Genomic DNA, 21,053 nt, shown 5'->3' on the forward strand with positions numbered 1-21,053 from the left:
TTTCCTCATTATGGACAGAAAATGAACATTGGCAGAGCTTGCAGCAATTTTGGGGGGGGGGAGGATTAACAAAAAATACCCCCCAAAGCAAGAGACTTCAGTTTATAAAAAGAACTAATTGGATCCTTGCTCACATGTTATGAGGAGCACCAATTTCTGGAGCCCCTACAATCTATACTGAATCAAATAAATCAGGAAAGGCAGATTATAAGTCAGGAAAAATAAGTAATGTGGCTCAAGGCCCTTATGATTCAGTTCAGAAATCAGAGTTGTATGCTATTCTCATGGTATTATTAGACTGTTCAGGGCCTCAATATAGTTACTGACTTCAATATGCAGAAAGAGTTGTTTTACATATTGAAACTGCTGAACTTATTCTAGATAATTCAGAATTAACTTTGTTATTTATAAAATTATAACAAGTAATCAGAAGTAGAAATCATCCATTGTATATAACATATCAGATCCCATATGGGCCTATAGAGCCCTTTAACACAAGGTAATGATGAAATTGATCAGCTATTGGTAGGAAATGTGCTAGAAGCCTCAGAATTTCATTAGAAACACCATATTAATAGCAAAGGTTTAATGAAAGATTTTTCTATCATTTGGAAACAAACCAAATTATAAGGAACTGTCCTACTTGTTCTTTGTATAACCAAACTCCACTACCTACAGGAAGTAATCCAAGGGGTACTCAAAGAAATGAAATTTGGCAAATGGATATGTTTCATTTTGTGGAGTCTGGAAAAGTATGTGCACCATACTATAGATATATATTCAGAATTTCAATGGGCAACTGCTTTGAGTTCTGAAAAGGCTGATTCTGTAATCACGCATTTATTAGAAGTTATGGACATCATGAGAATACCTGTACAAAGTAAGACTGACAATGCTCCAGCATATGTGTCTAGGAAAATGAAACAGGTGTTTGCTTATTACAATATAAAGCATATTACAGAAATACCACACAATCCTATAGGACAAGCAGGTGTAGAAAGATCTAATTGCATTTTAAAAGATAAATAATAATAAAATCATAAATATTAATAAAATAGTGCTTAATAAACAGAAAGGGGTAAAGACCCCCAGAGATAGATTACACAATGCTTTATTAACTTTAAATTTTTTAAATGCTAATAAGAAAGGAACAACAGCTGCAGAGACATTGAATAATAGAAAAAACTACAGAATTAAATCAGCCTGTATACTTTAAAGATGCGCTCACCTCAGAATGGAAACCAGGATATGTGTTACATTGGGGAAGAGGTTTTGCTTTTATTTCCACAGGAGAAGAAAAGCTATGGATACCATCAAAATTGATAGAAATTAGATATGAAAAGGAGAGACCTCTTGATTAGGGGAGGTGATACTTCATCAACCAGTGTGACCATTCAATCTAAACTAGCTTATAAGACTAACAAATGCCTTTCATTTGATCAGATATAGCCTACCAAAAGGGAAACTCTCCAAAGTTAGGGTTGGAGCAGGGTTTTGGTTTTGTCTTTTCAGGAGAATGAAGGCACACAACTAAGGAATCTGAAGACTTGTAGACAAACGAGACTCAGAAGACAATGTCCCAAGAGAAAGAATAAATTGGCCTAATGGTATGAAACATGTCCAACAGGATAGAATTTCATAAATCTTCTCAAATGTTTGTTTCTGCTGTTTCCTCTCTATATATTAAGCAAATAGTCTTTTTGTTGTCCCAGGTCAGTAAAAAATTAAAGGTAGCTTTGGAGTTGGAATGTGGCTCTCTCCTTCTTTAAACCTAAGCATATGTTAAATGTTAAATGAAAATTAAAAATCTGTTTCATGTCAGAAGAGCCACCTGGTATGGGACAAAAAAAAATTAAGGGACTATTCTATTGTCATTAATCACATAATCCTTTGGTTGACCCTTTAAAATGTTTCTTAAGGTATAAATATTATCTCAAAATATAAAAGATTGTTTTATAGCCAGGTGGTGGTGGTGCATGCCTTTAATGGAGGCAGGCAGATGGATCTCTGTAAGTTTGAGGCCAGCCTGGGCTACAAAGTGAGTTCCAGGAAAGGCTCCAAAGCTAAACAGAGAAACCCTGTCTCAAAAAAAATTAAAAAAGATTGTTTTGTATATATATTTAAACTTTCTGTTGTGATAATAATAGCCATATAGAGTACTAACTAATTCTAGAAATAGGCTTCATCTAGCTTCCTGTACATGATTTTGGGCATGAGTCTGAAGCAGGTAACTAGGAACTAAGTTTGTGTTCCCCAGAAATATTTAACAGATTGTGGTCTTTTAACCTCTCTGAGATCTGCTGCACATGACTTTTAAAATGTTTCAGTTTTCTTCAGTGAACCATGACCATTCCTGGTAGTGACCTTTGAGGTCTCCAAGAAGATGATGGGGCCCTGCAATGATGAATCCATCTAGATTGCGGTAACACCACTAAGCTGACAAACACCACCTAAAGATCAGCTTTGGACTACAAACTTCAAAGCGGTTAGCTAACACGGGCCAGCCTCACAGAGTACTCCAGTCAGGACTTCAGAGAAGCCCCACACTTTTCCATCACCCGAGACCGGACAACAGCTAGCTCTCCCAGGACTTGACCATTATCTTAATTTTCTCGGGATCCTCTAAAGATGCTGTTGCCCCCAAACAACAGGAAGTAATTTTAAGAACATGATGCCCACATTCTCAAGAGTAGGGTGGGTGGTTTTTTGGTCATTCAATGGATTATAGATGTTTATCATCGTTTAACAGGGTTAGTTTCAGGTTGTTATTGGTCATGGTCAGGGAGAAAACTAAGCAAAGAAGGTTAGATTCAGAGGTCTCTTTCTGAAAAGAAAAAAGGGGAGATATAGGAATGATAGGATAAAAAGGGAAGATTATTGAACCTACTTTTAAACTAAAAAGCAACTATTGATCTCAAATATTTTATATTGGTATGGATTTTGGTATATTGATACAAATTAAAGGTTATTTTTGTTAGAGCATACTGGATATTTATTTCTACACTTCCTTTACCTATATAGCGCATTTAAAAATTTAATGTGAAGTTCTAGTGCTTGAAAGTTATTATTACAAACTATTGAGGATAATTAAGAATTGCAGGTTAGTAGTTAGTCACGTATAACAATCAAACTTATAGCCAGGTTAGGTATGTTTTCAAGGTCAAACATGTATTTTAGATAGCCAGATGATCTTCAAATACTTCAATGATCTACAGAATATGGCATTTGAGATATTTTAATAACATAAGGCTTTTCATGACAGTGAGCTACATCTGTTCCTGGCAGCACCAATTTACTTCAGAGAAGATGATGGGCATTGAAGAACCTCCATATGGAGTTTGCTTTCATTTGTGGCAAAGTTAGCCATTGGGCAAGAAGCTGCCCTTGTTGACTGTTGACATCATGCTGCCCAAACTGGACAAACAGGACACAAAAGAAAGGACTGCCCAACTTTGCCAAGACAAAGTAGGACAGTCCTTCAAAATTCCTGCTTCACAGAAAAGTCTGTCAGACATTCTAGGCTGAAAAGATGGATGCCCCATTAACTTAGGTGACTGTCCAGGCAGCCAGATGTCTCTATTATTTCTATAGTTTTAGAAGTTGTTTGTTCTGTATTTCCTGCTTATAGATAATATTTCATCCATCCTTCTCTGGTCTCTGATGGGATTGAAGACTAGATAGTTATACCATTTTCTTTGTTACCAATTTCAGAAAAGGAACTTACAAAAGAGATGTAAAAGTTGAGAGATATAAAAGCTTAAGTAGTTTATCTAAGAAAATGTTTTAAGGTCTAAAAAGATACTTTTAGGATAGCAATACAAGTTATGATAAAAAGTGGTTTAGGTATAAAACTGTGGACTCATCAAGATAAGATAGATAATAATTTCTCCAAATCTGCCAAATACAAATGGACTGGACATTATGAATGTAGTTCTTACCTGATAATTGTTCTTATTGTATATAGTTTTACTGTGATAGAGTTAAATCCTTTCCTTTTTATTTAGACAAAAAGGGGGAAATTTGATCATACTTTGACAGTCCAAGACTGTCAATAAAGTTAGCCTTGAATCAGGAGGTGGAGTCAACAACTAGCTAACCGGAATTAGCCATAGAGATTTTGGAGAACACAGGATACAAAACAACAGAGAGGTATAGGAAGGAATAAGAAGGGGCTTAGAAAGGTTCAGGGGCCTTTCAATCTGGGAAGCCTGGAGATCAGGGTCAGCTGGTCACTCTTCTGCTGCTTTCCTGATCTATCAGGTTTTTACCCCAATATCTGACTCCTGAGTTTTTATTAATGATAAAACAATTTAGATAAACACTTCAGTGCCTGTGAGGACCAGAAGAAGGGATTGGATCCTCTGGAATTGGAGTTACAGTTGGCTGTGAGCCACCATATGACTGCTGTAAACTGAACTCAGATCTTCTGCAAGAGCAAACAGTGCCCTTAACCACTGAGCCACCTCTTCAACCCCATTTATTACTTTTCATAAGAATATACAAAACAGTGACTGAGGATGTAGTTCAGTGGGAAAGCATTTCCCAGCATGCACAAAGCATTGAATCTGATTTCCAGCAAATAACTCACACACTATCTCTCTCCCTTTCTCTCTCTCTCTCCCTTCCCTCCCTTCCTCCTTCCCTCCCTCCCTCCTTCTCTCTCTCTTCTCTCTCTCTCTCTCTCTCTCTCTCTCTCTCTCTCTCTCTCTCTCTCTCTCTCTCTTTCTCTCTCTCTCTCTCTCCCTCCCTCCCTCCCTCCCTCCTTCTCTCTCTCTTTCTTTCTTTCAAGGACAGAGAGCACATGTCAGACCTGAGTCTTTCTCCCCCCAACATCTCTAATTATTATAATCCACTTATAATTTTGAAGAATTGGTGGTCTCCAAATCCAAGCCTGGTTAAGGTACACTTGACATTGTCTCAGCCGAGAAAACCATAAGCCATACTCTGGATTGAGGCTCCAATAAACCGACCTGTTTTCTTCAAACACTTCCCTTAAAATACTGCCCTGGACCAGCAAGATGGCTCAGCAGGTAAAGGTTTTTGCTGCCAAGCCTGATGACCTGAGTTTGACCCCCAGGACCCACCCAGGAAAAAGAGAGACACAACTCCCATGAACTGTGTTCTGACCTGCCTTGCATGCCATGGCATATGCATCGACACACAGACACACAAGTGAATAAAGTAACTGCAGGATAGATAAGTGTTTAATTAAACAAATGCTGCCCCGAGAGAGGAACGAGGAGAAGCAGGATGTGAGAATTAGCCTGAAACTCAGGCCTGGCTGTGAGCCACGTGGGAAACAGCTACTTAAGCCAATACATCTCATTTATCCCAGAATGCCTCAGGCTCTAGAGGTTTGGAAACTGAAGTCCCAAGCTTCTGTAATGTTTAAATGGCCTACATTTTCTTCTCTCTCTGTTTAGTGGCTGCAAATGGAAGCCCAAAGTGTGCTGGTTTTATTATTCCCTGATGTGTAAAGAACACAGTAGCACACGATGTTAACACATGAAATGGCTGGACAATCCCCACAATTTAATGCAGGTGGCACCTCAAAACCAGAAGCAGAATATTCTCTCCCCGAAGTGATGTCTGCACCCTAATCCTCAGGACCTACGAATTTGCCAACTCACTATGACAAGGCACTCTGGGAATGGGGTTAATGTCTTCATGTGGCACCATGATGATGGCCTAGGGCCCACCATGACACACATTCCCCACAGGAAGGTTGGGAACAGCTCGAAGTGGGAAAGAGGCTGACTGACTTTGAAACTGATGACATGGAATAGGTGACATGGGACCCGAGGTCAGCAACGTGGACAGACAAGACCCTAGAAGGGGCAAGAAGTGACCAATTGTATGAATAATGGTGGCATGAAGGATGAGGAGGGAACTTTAACATTCTGTCCTATAAGGAGACATGCAGAGAATCTAGACACCTATATGAACAGCTTCACGCATGCGTGCTGTTACTAGTTTGTTCTAGGTTAACCTCTCTACCATCGCCCTGGTCTACACTATTCACATTCCAAGCAGAGACTGAGCACAAGTATCCAAAGAATGATGAAAGTGTAAGAACCTGTAACAAGAGACAGGGAGGCTGGGAAGATGGCCCAGTGGTTAAGAATGCTTGCTTCTCTTGCAAAGGACCTGGGTTCAGCACTCACATGGCCACTCACAGTCACCTAGAAGTACAATTTCAGGGGATCCAAAGCCCTCTTCTGGCCTCCAAGGACACTAGACAAGAACACAATTTACAAACTTGCATGCAGGCAAAATGCTCACACACATAGATTTAAAAACAGGACAGACAAGGACACCATGGGTCTCAGAAAACTGCCCTGACACCTGGCTGAGCTCCAAACGGGCTGCTTTGTGCCTAACTCCACCCCCAACCCCATACTGCTTGCTGGCTGCAAACGAGATGTGAGACGAGATGTAAAGATGGAATTCTACTGTCATCTCAGATCACAGACCGAATAAAGCACACCTTAATTAAAGCTTCCGTCCCTGCCTCGGCTCACTGGCATTTATGGTGAAAGATAACATGAACACTGATATTCCAGCAACACAAATATACACTCTCCACACGCGTCTGTGTTCGCTTGTGTGTGTCTGCTTATGTCGTGTGCAGGTGCCTACAAAGGCCAAAAGAAAGCATCAGATTGCTGGGAGCTGGAGTTACAGGTTGCTGCAAGCCTCCTGACATACAGCAAACTCAGGTTCTCTAGAGGAGCAGCAAGTACTCTGAACTGTTGAGCTGTCTCTCCAGCCCCCATTTGCTGTTTTAAAGGGAGACTATAATTCTAAGTCTTGTTCCTCTGTAGCAAATACTGCGGAAGTTAGATGTAACAATATTACACATACAAAGACTGAAGGAATAGACCTGAAGCTCTGAATCTGTGGTTGTTGTAGAATATTTCTCTACCTATGTAGAGATGTGTTGCATTTGTTTATGCTGCATTTCTCTAACTATGTAGAGATGTGTTGCATTTGTTTCACCTTGCCTGCCTAATTGGTCTAATAAAAAGCCGAGCAGCCAATAGCCAGTGAGTAGAGGGACAGGAGGGCTGGCGGACAGAAGGAATAAGCAGGAGGAGGAATCTAGGAGTGAGAGAGGAGGGGGGAGAGGGAGATGCCAGGGACAGCCAGCTGGGTAGCTGCCAAGCCAGCCAAGCAGAAAAAGCAGAAAAGACATACAGAAGGAATAAAGAGGGAAAAAGCCCCGAGGCAAAATGTAGATGAAGAGAAACAGGTTAAAATAAGCTATAAGAGCTATCTAGAAATGAGCGTAAGCTAAGGCCAAGTATTCATGATAATAAAAAGGCTCCGTGTCGTGATTTGGGGGCTGGCAGTCAGAGAAAGCCTGCTACATATAGTTTTTCTGGAGAAGGCCATCTTCCAGAAATGCTCTAGAAAAGGTTGTCACTGTGAGTGGAGAGCACCTGGGGCTTGTGGAAGACCTTTCACATCCCCCGTATCTCAGAGGCCTGTCGCTGGGTTCAACCTTCCTAACCCTCCCAGGACATCCTTGAAAGTCACTTTCCAGGAGTGTCTCTGTCCTGGCTGTGACATGTGTGTACTTAATCCTCTTCTATACATCGAGGGGCATTGTGAATTAGGGCCAAGTCCACCCTGAAACTGGCCAGCACATCTCCAGTACTCTTTCATTTCTTGCCAGCTGCACACAGTCTGGGAGACTGGCCAGACGTTACCAATGCAGGGCTTTCCTCCGCCCCTTCACAGCAGGTACGCCTGCCCATCCATAGCAACTGAGAGGATCAATCCCAGGACCCCAGGACCGCCCTGTGGCTGGAGAGGGGCAGAGCTCAGGGATACTGGTTCACAGCACAGTGCCACTCCGTCATCACTGTCACCACTACCTTAGAGGGGCCACAAGTAACACCAACAGCTAGTACATTTACAGAGCTAAACCACAAAGAGCTATGCCCCCTAGGACACCACGCAGCAGACAGCCACCACCAGTCAGGAAGGACACCCAGACTGACTTACCCGCCGATCTTGCAGTCCCCAGTTCCACCTTGCCAGGCTCTGACATACTTTGGATTGGCCCACAGTGACACTGGATTAAAGGTTCCGCTAGAAAAATAAGGTCCCACAGGGCTCAGGATCACAAAGAGCAAGGCTCTGCATGGCTTCTTGACTCCAAGAGATTGCTGTAATAAAGAGAAAATGCACACCTCTGTAATGGACAGTGGAACATCCTTCTTAAAGTCTAGAATAGACCTGTGCCCACCTCCCAGAGGAGTACCCAACCGAAGTCCAGTGACACAAAGCCTTTTAAAGAAAACACTGACAATGGGTATTTAAGTCCTGGGGTGGGAGGGGCAGGACCAGAGGGGACACAAGATGGCCCAGTAGGTAAAGGCGCTTGCTTGCTGCCAGGCCTGCAGACTCAACTCACTTGTGATGATCCCTGGACATCACACGGTGGGAAGAAGAGACTGACCCGATAAGCTGTCTCCTCACCGCCACACACATGCTATGGCATGCACATTCCTGCATCCCCACCCTGCACACACATAAATAATTGTAATTTTTAAAGCTTTAAGTTTCATTTTGGTTTGCTTTCTGAGCTATGATTTTAGAGGGAAAAACACATCTTTCGGTTGCAGTTGCTGCTATTGCCAACAGCAGGTGAGGAGTCTGTCTCTAACCCCTTCAGCTCTTCTCCCAGCCTGCTGCTGGGCACTCCAGAACATGTGAGGACAGTGAGCAGAGAGCAGATGGGGAGTGAGGCTGTGATCACGCCTGCCTGGAAGGCACAGAAAAGGCAGCAGAGAGGGTAGCTTTTCTAGAGGCAAAGACAGACGGGAGAAATAACATCAAAAGGACAGGAGAGAATGATCCAGAGCTCACAGCATGAACAGGGAGCTGGAGAGGTGGTCCAGTAGCTAACAGCACTAGCTGCTCTTGTAGGGGACCCAGGTTCAGTTCCCAGCACCCACATGGAAGCCCACAGCTGTTCATAACTCGACTGTCAGGGGATCCAGTGCCCTCTTCTGGCCATCACAAGTACTGCACACACATAGCGTACATACAAAAATGCAGGCAAACAACCATGCACATAAAATAAAAATAAATAAATCTTTAAATAATAAATAAATAAAAGATAGCCTTTTCCACAAGTACCAGAAACCTACAAATTCCTCCAACATGAGGGAGGCTCTTAAGTCGGGTCAGTGGATTATTAGAGACTGAAAGTCCTAGAGGCCGAGTGTCATAAAGGGAGAATGGTCTGTCTCCAGTCAGCTTTGTAGTGCAAGACCTCAGGAACAGACAAACCAACCAGGATGGCCCATGATGGGCTAACCGCTGCAGCCTGCCCTGCCTGGGCTGCCGCAGCCTGCCCTGCCCTGCCCTGCTCACACCGCAGCCTGCCCTGCCCACACCCCTGCAGCCTGCCCTGCCCACACCCCTGCAGCCTGCCCTGCCTTGCCCTGCCCATACTGCTGCAGCCTGCCCTGCCCTGCCCTGCCCTGCCCTGCCCACACCACTGCAGCCTGCCCTGCCCTGCCCACACCACTGCAGCCTGCCCTGCCCGCACTGCCGCAGCCTGCCCTGCCTGCACCGCCGCAGCCTGCCCTGCCTACATCCCAGTGGATGGCAGCCATAAAGAGATGGCTCAGAGGTTAAGAGCACTGACTGCTCTTCCAAAGGTCCTGAGTTCAATTCCCAGCAACCACATGGTGGCTCACAACCATCTGTAATGAGATCTGGTGCCCTCTTCTGGCCTGTAGTCATATATGCTGTATATATAATAAATAAATATCTAAGAGTGACAGAGACTCTGGATGCTGCACGCCTCATGCTGTCTGCATGACAAGCTGACGCTGGGCTCTCAAGTGGCCTTTTACCTGCATTTCCAATACACCTGCCTCCACTGCACTGTCTATCGGGGTCCACCCATTAGGAACCAGGTGGTAGCTGAGTGGAGACGTCGCACGCCTTTAATCCCACTACTTGGGAGACAGAGACAGGCAGATCTCTGAGTTCAAGGCCAGCTTGGTCTACAGTGTGAGTTCTGGGCTACACAGAGAAACCCTGGCTTGGAAAAAAAAAAAGGAGGAAGAGGAAGAAGAAGGAAGGAGGAGGAAGAGGAGGAGAAGGAGAAGGAGGAGGAAAAGGAGAAGGAGGAGAAGAACAACTGGATGGTAAATATCTGTAAGCCTTGAAAAACTCTGTTGGCTGATGAGATGGCATATTTGCCGTGTAAGCCTGAGTACCTCAGTTCAATCCCCAGGACCAATGTTAAAAATCCAGATATGGTGGGATGTGTCTGTAACCCCTGCACTCCTCCAGTGAGGTGGGAAGAGGAGACAAGACAATCCACCAGAAGCTTGTTGGCCGGCTAGCCTGTGGTACACAACATGGCAGCCAGATCTCACCTCAACAAGGTGAAACAGGAGAACAACCTCAGAAGCTGACTTCTAGCCTGTGCACCTGTACTCCTGTGCCGTGATGCGTGCGCGCATGAGAGCGTGCACACACACACACACACACACACACACACACACACACACACACACACACTGCCTGGGTAGGTAACAATGTCACCTAACAGCCTCCACCTCTCTCTATCAGGAAGACCAAGCAGGGGGCTGAGACCCTAGAACAAACTGATGGTCAACTGTGACTGAGCCAGAGACCAGTCAGGGAGCCCATAAAGCCTTTGCTTTGGGGCTGGTTTGGGGTTGGTTTTTGCTGTTATTGGTTTGGTTTGGTTTTTTTGAGGGGGAGCAGTCTCTCTACATAGTCCTGGCTATTCTGGAACTTATAGGGATCCGCCTCCTCTGCCTCCTGAGTGCTGGGATTAAAGGTGTGTGCCACCACACCAGGCAAGTGTCCGTTCTTTAATAGGAACTTTGTCGGAACATGGGAATCTCCTCCCCTCACCCCCATGCAGGATGAAGATCCTGGACTCCACTGTCCTTTCACTGGGGAGGGAGGCTGTGTGTGAACACACACTGTGGGAGGCTGTGCGTGAACACACACTGTAGGAGGCTGTGCGTAAACACACACTGTTCCTCCCAGCTCTGAAGAAATGGCACTGACCCTGAGTGGGCAGGACTGGATGGAGGTATCCGGCTGCTGCGGCTCAGCTGTGCCTCTGCTCAGAGCGCTCCTGCGGCTAAGTGGCCATCGGGATACTTCTACTGTGCCAGAAGTGAGGGCACCCCGGAGGGCACATTCCCAGGGGCTACATGCCAACACCAGCGGGTCCTGGCTTCATTGTAACACTCTCCTGGCGGTTGTCACCCCCTCTGCCCTGTGGGCTTTTCTAGAAACTGGTAGGAAGAAATACCCTAAAAGGGAAAGCCTGGCCACCATCACCAGAGGGAAAAGGGGTCACCTTACCCCATACACACCACTCACCTTATAAATACCCATAAAAATGCCGGGTAAACCCAGTACAACTAGCCTGGAAGAGGAGGGGTTCACGAGGGGGGGGGCAATGGGGGGAGAACAAACGGCTCCAGATACATTACGGGAGGAAGTGAAAACGTCATGAGACCCCTGGGTACAATTAACAACACTAATGCAAAGTAAAATGTCAAAATCCACAACCCAGAGTCCACTGGGCTCTCCTCCCGTTAACAGGTCAGCCTGTTGTGGAATATTTTGTTTGTGTTCAGACAATAAAGCTTGCTTGGAGTCAGAGGACGGAGCTAGCCCTAGTAAACCATAGAGGTCTGGAGGACTGTACAGAGAGGAGAGAGGATTGGTAAGGTGGGGCGGAGACAGAATCTCAGCCCTTTTGGATGGAGGAACAGAAGAGGGAGGAAGCGACTGGGCTGCTCCCCTGCTTCTCTGATCTTTCAGGTTTTTACTCTGACATTGACTCCTGGCTCTTATTGATAAGATTAATTAGATTTACCCATCATCAGCCCACTGCGGGTTCTCTTTGGAATTCAAGCTCTGCTTTGCAAGATGAGCTTTGTCTCTGGATTCCCTTGAGGAAGATAAGAACTGGGAGGAACTTTCGCCCCGCAGCAGGGCCTCACTTCCTGAGGGCTGACAGTTTGCAGCCTCACTGACTTTCTTACGTTAGTGGTGAAGAAGTGATCTCTGGCTTCCTGCTAGTCTCCTCCACCATGAGGGATTCCCTCTTGAATCACAGCCCCAAATAAACTCTTTCTTCTATAAGTTGCCTTGCTCACCACATTTTATCACAACTGGAGAGTAACTGATACAAACAAGAAGGAATCCAGAGAGGCCACTCTGAGTAAATTGCAGGTCCAATGTGCTAACTGCCACCTGAAGGCCACATTTATCTTCTAAATTCTGAACAGACTGTCTTTCTGATGTACAACCCAATAACACTTTGTCACCTACCACATGAATTCTGGAACACCTCACTGGATTTACATAAGCCAATGCAATTTGCATTCTATCAAAAAAATAACAATCACCTAAAACAGAATTTTTTTTTCTGTACTGAATTTTACCTCGTTCGGGCTGAGGAGGAAGATGTGTGGCGGAGAATACAAAGCCCTCTAGGTTTCAACAGCAGTACCAAAGCAAAAGCAAATTTCACTTTGTAACTGTGCTTCATTTGCATTTATTCCACCAGGGGGCGGAAGAGAGCAGACAGAAGGAGAAAGGCAGGATTCAGCACCTCCATCAAATCTGCCTCTAGAAAAAGCATCTTGATGAGTCATTTCATTCATATCTGTTCTTGATTAATCATTTCATTCATATCTGTATCCTTAGCAACAGCTAAGTTATACGTTAGCATTTTTCAATGCTAGCCAAAGCTGCATCTGAGAATGTAACTTCGTACCTTCTAAATTTAAGCCGGGTCCATTCACATCTGCAAGGTCCTCTGTGGACCACACCTGCATTCATTGTCTTTCCATGAAAAGAACTCATTGAGGGAGGGGGGCGGACGGCTCAGCGGTTAAGAGCACTTGTTGCTCTTGCAGAGGACCAGGGTTCAGTTCCCAAAACCCACATGGAGGTTCCCAACCAGCTGTAATTCCAACTCTAGGAGATCCGATGCCCTCTTCTGGCCTCAAGGGAGCACAGTACCCATGTGCACAGATACACATGCAGACAAAATGCTCATAGACATAAAATAAAGATGAAATAAAAATAAATAAATAAATAAAAGAATTCACTGGCTCTCCTGGAGGAGCAGGTGGGAGAAAGTCTCAATGCCATTTCAACACTGAGCGTGAGTCAAATGTCATTCTAGGCTCCGAGAAGCAGCTTGGTGACAGGCGCTTCTCCCCTCAGGATCCCTGACTAAAGCTTCTCACTTCTACCCTGGAAAGCAATTAAGATCCTGTGCTCGTGTTAGAGTTGTATTATGTGCTATCAGTCGGATGACAGTCAACAGGGTCCTTGGATGACAGCTGTGTTTCTGATCAACTAAAACAAAGCCACGTAACCCAGGGGAAGTGTGGGTGTCAGCAGCTGATGGGGGCTGCAAGCAACGAGTCTGATCCTCTCCGGGACATTTCAGGGGGCTTTTGTTTTGGCTTTGGGAGGCAGGGTCTCACTATGCGGCCCAGGCTGGCCTCAAACTCAGAGCAATCCTCCTGCTTCAGCCTCCCAAGGGCTGTGATTACAGGTACATGCCACCACTAGCTCCTTCTTGGGGTGGGGGAGTTTCTGGGGAGATGTTGGGAGTTTAATGTACACATTAGGTCAGTGCAGACCACTAAGCTACACCCCAGCCTGATCAGGAGCAATGCTAGACTTAGTATCCTCATCGAATCTGAATAAAGAATGGAAAAGGATGTAGTCTTTCGGGTGTAAAACGCTGCTTCAAGAGACCATGCTGAGGCAGAAACACCAGTGCCTTTATATATGTTTATGTGTTTCTGTACACAGAAGGAGAGACAGAGACAAGACGGGAGAGATTTTTACTGCCTACGCTAAGCTTCGCAATAGTCAAACCCCTTTGCACTCTGCAGAGAGGAATGATTCTTAGGTGTGATGTGAAACAAAGCCTACTTCACTGTGAGAATCACCACTTCTTTCTGGGTCACCCAGAATCCCTCACAGAAGGGCGGGGTGTCACTAGTTATTTGAAGGATGGCAGAAAGGAGCCAGTGAGCCGAGAAATTCCATTAGAAACAGTGTGGCCTCAGAGGCAGAGAGCACAGGGTGGGGGGTGGGGGGGCTGCTCCGGACGGTTCTAACCAGCAAAGCCAGCAAAGGCACAGACTAAGGCTCCTGGGACCAGCCGGCTCACAGCTACCAACGAGACCAGCTAGCTTTTTCCTTCAATCAGAGACTACTTCTTTAAAAGATTTCAGAGTTAGAGGAGAAAATGGAGCTAGGTACTGTGGCATATGCCTGTCATGCCAGCACTTAGGAGATTGAGGCAGGAGGATCAGGAGGTCAGGGCCACTTTAGCTACATAAGTTTGGGGCTACATAGACCTTTAAAAGAAGAAGAAAATGAAGAACAACTTGGCTGGAGAGATGGCTCAAGGGGTGAAGAGAGCTTGCTGCTCTTCCAGGACCAGAGTTCAGTTCCCAGCACCCAAGTCAGACGACTCACAGCACGGGCAACTCCAGCTCTCAAGAGTTCAAAGCCCTCTTCTGGCCTCTACCAGCAACTGCACACACACACACACAGACACAGACACACACAGACACAGACACACACACACAGAGACACACACACACACACATACACTGAATTAAAAATAAACCTTTTTTAAAAATTAAAATAAGAAAAATGACAAAGAATCTGTAAATGAAGGGTGCCACAGGGCTGAGGGCCCAGAGGTCCCCTCTTCTGGCCTCCTTGGGCACCAGGCACACATGTGGTGCATGTCCATACATGGGGATGAAAACTCACACACAATAATAACAATAACCAGTACAGTACCCACGACCTCCCCTGAACGTACACTCTGTTGCTTCCCCCTCCCCGCCCCCCCCCCAGCCCTCACGCTCTCTGTATCCCCAGCTCAGACATCATGTGTTCATTTAATTTCTCGTCCCTCCCCGCTCCACATTCTCTCCTGCCTTCCCCATCCCTACCAGCAGCTGAATTATGTCCCCCAAATCCACGTCGAAGCCCTGACTCCCTACAGTAGGGATTTTTCCCACACTGGTCAGAAGCCACGTAATGAAGGAAGAACACAGGAAGTGTCAAGTGTCTGGTCACACCGTCCTCAGTCAGGAAGAGGGACAGACGGCGGTCAGTTCAGGTTCCCTTTGACTTAGGTAGGGACACATGATGGGTGACATTGAAGGACAGGTCTCCCTCCTCAGTTAACCTCTCTGCTAATGCCCTCACAGACATGCCCAGATGTGCATCTCCTACGTACGTATTTCCAAACCCAGCCAAGCTGACAGTAAGGATAGACCGTCATGGCTATGATGTGACTGGCCAAGGACACAGGGCCTTTAAGGCGGGGCATAACATCCTGTGAGGTCACAAGAGTAAATCCCTCCAGCTGGACTTGGGTCCTCATTTGAGGCCCCGATTTGAACACTGGGGTTGGTGGTGATGTCTGGGAAAGGCTGTGGAATCTTTAGGAGGCACAAGCCTGCTGGGGGAATTGTGTGCCTGGGCAGCAGGGCTTTGCGGGTTTATGTTCTGATCCCTTCTCCTATGTTTCCAACCACCTCCCTCCCCCTTCCCTAGTGGATGAAAATGTGATCAGCCAACTTCCCGACCCCCACCTTTCTCTCTGCCCGTTGCCACACCTTCCCTGCCTTGACAAACTCTCTCCTCCAGGAGCCTTAGGTAACCTGAAAGAAACTCCCAAGCTGCTTTTGGTCACAGTATTTATCCACAGTGACGGGATAGTTAGTTAACTCGCTGTGACAAAGTAACCAACCATGCTAAGACACATCTCACCCCATCTAAGCACTTCCACCCCATCTTATACATCATGGAGGTGTCATTTCAGGGAGCAAGTGCCCCTCGCCTGAGTTAGGCCTGTGGGACTTGCCGCTCCAGCACCCTGCTTGTCCAGTGTAGACTAATGTGCAGTCATCTTACAGCTACTATTTCCCTCCGTTTCGATAACCAGTGAGCTCCATAAAGTGCAGGATCATTTCATCTTGCATTTTACTCCACGTGTTTGCCTACATGTGTGTAAGTGCACTGTGTGTGTGCCTGGTCCCTGCAGAGGCCAGAAGAGGGCTTCGAATGCCCTGGAAATGGAAATACAGATGGTTGTGAGCTGCCATATAGGTGTTGGAAACTAAACTCAAGTCCTCTGCAAGAGCCAAGAGTTCTTAGCCACTGAGCCATCTCTCCAGCCCTGTCACTCCAGGTTTTTATCAAGTATTTGTGGAAAGACAACTGAACCTTAGTAAGACATTCTTTACAGAAAATGTATAGAGGCAGGCACCATGGCATGCAACTGTAATCTCAAACACTTGAGAGCCTGAGGCAGGAGGATCACTGTACAGTCAAGGCCAGCCTGAGCTACATAGTGAGTTCAGGCCCATCTGAGATACATGAGACCTTGTCTCATACAAAAGTCACTACATTTGAAGGTCACCCAGCTGAGCAATACATTGGTGGCCTCCCACAGGTTTGCCATAGATCATAGCTCTGCTCTGTGGGTTCAGGTGATAACAGATAACCTGGCTTACATTTCAGGAACTCTGAAAGTCACTTCTGAGAACAGTGACTCCACAAATGACCCACCGAGTGAGCAGAGAAGGACAGAGAAACCTGGCATCTCTATATAAGTACTGCATCCTTTTCCTCTGTGGCTTAACTGCTGGGCTAAAGACACCTCACAGATGCCAGCCCAACACAGCCCGGAGTGCCCAGATGCAGCCCTGGAATTCAGGAAGACCTCCACCTTGTCCTCCTCCTCCTCCTTCATCTCCCATGCTGCTCGCCTCAGCTCCTACAGAGCAAAGCTGCCTCCTGCATTCCTGAATCAAGGTCTCACCCCCAGCCACTCAGGTCACATGGAAATGAAGCCAACGGTGACATGGTGACATAAATGACAGGGGATGTGGTCCCAGAGCTCGACACTCAGTGTTGAAACTGCGAAAATGAGCACTTAGGAGAAGACAGACCGTGGTAGCAGGACCTGAGATACACTGGCTGGGAAATTTAAAATCAGTCCTAAGCAGAAATGTCCACATGGTCAAGTGCACAGGGACTCTGGGAAATAGTCAAGAGGAGAACACAGCATGTCACCCACGGACATGTCATTATTGGCCCCCCCGCCTGTCAGCCTGCTCCTTCCTTTCCAGTGTGATGGGATGTGCTTGCTTGCTTTCTACTGACAGGACAGGGCTGAGTGGCCTACAAAACCAAGGCTATTTATTTTCTGTCTGGCCTGTTACGGATGGGGCTGCTGGAGCCTGCTCCGAGCTACAGGGCGGCGCAGCAAGAGGTGGTCCACAGGACTAGGAGTCTCCTCAGCCAGGATCCCCCCACAGCTCTGACGATGCCGCTCCACCTACCAGCTCAAGCGCTGTGCCGAGAGGAAGAGAGAGCAAACACAGAGCCAGATGTGGGGGTGCACGCTTGCAATCCCACTCTGGAGGCAGAGGCAGGAGGTTTACCGTAAATTTGAGGTTGGTCGGAGAGAGAGGGTGAGACCCTGACCCTCAAAAAGGCGGGGCAGGATGGGGGTGGGGTGGCAAGCACTGTGCTCAAACCTGCAGCCCAAGCACTGGGAAGGCCGACCCGGTACAATCAAGGTAGTCTCATTCTCAGGTACATTCTCAGCTAGCAGGAATACATGAGACCTTGTCTCAACGACAAATGCAGTGAAGAACAAACAAGGTGCTGTGTAACAGCATCCTCCAACATCCCATCCATCAGGGATGCTTCTTTAGCTTTTAGGTAAACAACTTGAAACAGCTTCAGAAGGTCCCTGAACCTGACCAGATTCACTAGGCCGGTCCCTGCCAGAATAAGCAATAAAAGCTGAGGGTTCCTCTCAGAAAAGCTAAGCTACAAAGACGACTCTCAGGCCAGACCAGCTGCCGGAAGAAGCAACCCCCCATCTGCTTAGAAGAGATTTAGACCAGACTTGGAAAGGACATTCTCCACCTCTTAATCTGCCCGCAGACTGTGCTCCAGGCCCCGGCTTTTGTGAGCTGTCATCTGTGCTGGGATTTGGTGATGCAGCTGTCTCAGGTCATTTCTGCCCCTGCGAGTAACCCCTGCCCCATATTCCTGTACAGAACAATAAAGCTCACTGGTTCACCAAGGTGGGCTTTGACAGTCTCCGTACTTCAGTCGGTCATGGGCTCCCTATCTGGGGTAAGTAGACGTGTGCTGCATCTCCCCAGAGGAAGTCTTGTCAACAACAGGCCAAGCCCCACACTAACTTCTACAGTTAAGAATCTTCAGAGAGGCCAATAACCACAGCTGAGTGTGTGAGGGGGCAGAGACCAACAGGTCAGGTGAACAAGGGCCCAACACTGAAAGAAGGCCCACAGCAGGGCACACGTGTCAAGAAACCACACTCTCGTTCTTAAAGGGCAAACGTGGTAGAAAGCCCTCGACTTTCTCAATGAAACCCTGATGTGCTGTGAGCAGGCGCTGCAATCAACGTGGAAAAACAGGCCAGCCAGGGGATGGATTGGACAACTTGGTGTCTACATGGAGAAAGCGAGTTCTTCAGCACAAAGTCCACATCCATATGGACGATGTTTAAAGGAAATAGAAACTTTAGAACAGAAGAATGACCAAGAGAGGAAGCCTTTAAAACACAAAGCACAGAAACCACAAAATGCAAACAATAACTTTATACTAAACGTTTGAGTCCGGTGGGTCACCCCAAGCCTGCCACCCTAGCACTTGCAGGAGGATCAGGAATTCAAGCCTCAGGAGCCAGGTGAGATGTCACAGGCTTTTAATCCCAGCACTTGGGAGGCCAGAGGCAGGAGGACTCTGAGTTCAAGGCCAGCCTGGTCTCCAGAGCAAGTGCAGGACAGCCAGGGCTACACAGAGAAACAAAGGACCTGGGTTCGGTTCCCAGCACCCATATAGCAGTTCACAGCCATCCAGTTCCAGGTGATCCAATGCTCTCTTCTGGCCTCCTGAGGCACCAAGCACACATGTGGTAAGTACACATACATGTAGGTGAAACATGCGTAAATTGAAATGAATGAATCTGAAAACAACTAAATGCTTGTTTCTCAAAAGATGCCAGTAACAGACAGGGAAACCATCTGCAATACATTTATCTTATAAAAAGTGGGACTGGCAGGACAGCTCAGGGGGTAGGGACACTTGCCAACAAGCTAGGCCCACCCCTCAACCCTTTTGTTGTTCAAACCGTCCCTCCCTTCCAGCTCCCAAAGGCTCCTCATGAATTACATTTTCAGTAATTGTTCTTTGGACTGGGACCCTCTCTTCCCATTCTTTACCAAGAGATGCTGAGAATTCAGGAAAATGAAAATAAAACCAAGCCCTCTCCCATAACCTCTACAGCACGGTCACATCCACACCCAGAGGTCTGTCATGGGGGAGGCACACCCCTGCAAGCTCGGACTAGTCTTGATCAGGGGAGGGCAAACATCACCATGCCTTTCCCTTCAGTTAGTCCTGAGTGAACTGCCTAGTTACCGATTTGATGGTGACAAACCGTCACCCCGCAAACCTAGAATATCTGCTATCTCATCTTCCACAGGAAGGATGGCCTTCACAGTTGGGAGGATGAACGGAACTGGGATGGGGAGGGGGGGCATTACTCAAACCACATACTGAAGGATCAAGAAAGAGGCATGTCGGAGGCTAAGCTGAGCAACAGTGCTCATCCCCGGCTTCAGTCTCGCACAAGACGGCTCAGTGAAGAGGAAGCCGCTTGCTGCTGAGCACAAGAACCCGATTCCATCCCCAGAACCCACACAGTAGAAGGGAGAACCTGAGGGAACTCTAGCCAGCCAGGATGCAGCAAGCATGGCCCAGGTTGCATCCTTCTCCCTCTTCCCTCTGCCTTACTAAAAAACCCTTAGACCACATTCCTAAAGCCAGCCACCAAGGTCCACTCCCTTATCTGGCCACTTCCTCCTCCTGAGGTTGACTACCAAGGTCCAGCTATCACAGTATTAGAGCAAAAGCCCCTCTTTGGCTCACCCAATTAACATGCCCAATCAAACACCCCATCCTAACCCAAGGTTCCCCGTTCCCTTTATAAACCGCCATTTGCCTATGGGCCGTGTCTGTCTCCTCTCTATCCAGAGGCAGACCTTTGGGTCGCCATACCACCCCAGGACATCCCTCCCCCTTCTCCCTCGTCCTCTATCTCTTTGCCTCTTATTCCCTGACTCTGTCTCTCTGGGGCAAACTGATCTCCTTGGTGCTGACAACTTGGTTTTGGGGCGTCCTCTGCTCATAAGGATTACTTCAGAACCAGCTCCCAGGATGGTCTCTGACCTCCACACACACCGTGGCACACATGCTCACTTGTGCACATACGCAAAATAGGTAATTTTTTTTTTGGGGGGGGGGTGGGGCGGTTTTCGAGACAGGGTTTCTCTGTGTAGTTTTGGTGCCTGTCCTGGATCTCGCTCTACAGACCATAATTTTTGAAAAGCTTTTTAATCATAAAATCCTTCCCCCAAATAGAGTCAGGTTTACCTCAGTCCCAATAAATGTGGGGCGGACGTAGAGACTGGCAGAGGTGGAATAGGGGACCCACTCTTGGTCTATCTGTATCAGCTGCCGAATGCATTCTAGAAGCTCCTCCTGGTCAAACACCTGAAAAGACAGAATCCCTAATGAACACCAACCAAGGACGCCAATGCAGACCTTCAACAGAGAGCCAACAGAAACTCTTGTTTCCAAGACGGCTCCCGTCTTACAGTCCTGGTCAGCTCCTGAACAAGCAACTTCTATTCATTCTCCCCAACATGAAACACCACGAAAGGTATCCGTAACAAACACTTAAAAAAAATCTGTGGACCCTTTAACAAGATAGAAAATTATGTAAGTGTGAATTATTCATAAGGAAAAGATAAAAAATCAGATCTCCTGAGGCCTCAGATGGCTCAGCATGTAAAGACACGTGTTATCGCTGCCCGATGACCTGAGTTGATCCCCAGAACCCACGGAGTAGAGAAGGCAAAGCTGACTTC

General features: G+C 46.7%; 1 protein-coding gene across 4 annotated transcripts in view; it reads right to left on the reverse strand.

The window, feature by feature from the left end:
- Positions 1-21,053, reverse strand: part of Bcat1 (branched chain amino acid transaminase 1) — a 95,127-nt gene that overhangs the window by 23,081 nt on the left and 50,993 nt on the right. For all 4 annotated transcript variants that reach the window (XM_016008322.3, XM_006990044.4, XM_016008323.3 and 1 more), the window contains exons 5-6: positions 20,557-20,676; positions 8,011-8,174 (exon numbers count right to left, since the gene is read on the reverse strand). In XM_016008322.3, coding sequence (XP_015863808.1) covers positions 8,011-8,174; positions 20,557-20,676 — 284 coding nt within the window. The remainder of the gene's footprint in view (positions 1-8,010; positions 8,175-20,556; positions 20,677-21,053) is intronic.

The sequence above is a fragment of the Peromyscus maniculatus genome, chromosome 3 (genome assembly GCF_049852395.1).
Source record: "Peromyscus maniculatus bairdii isolate BWxNUB_F1_BW_parent chromosome 3, HU_Pman_BW_mat_3.1, whole genome shotgun sequence".
Taxonomy (NCBI): domain Eukaryota; kingdom Metazoa; phylum Chordata; class Mammalia; order Rodentia; family Cricetidae; genus Peromyscus; species Peromyscus maniculatus.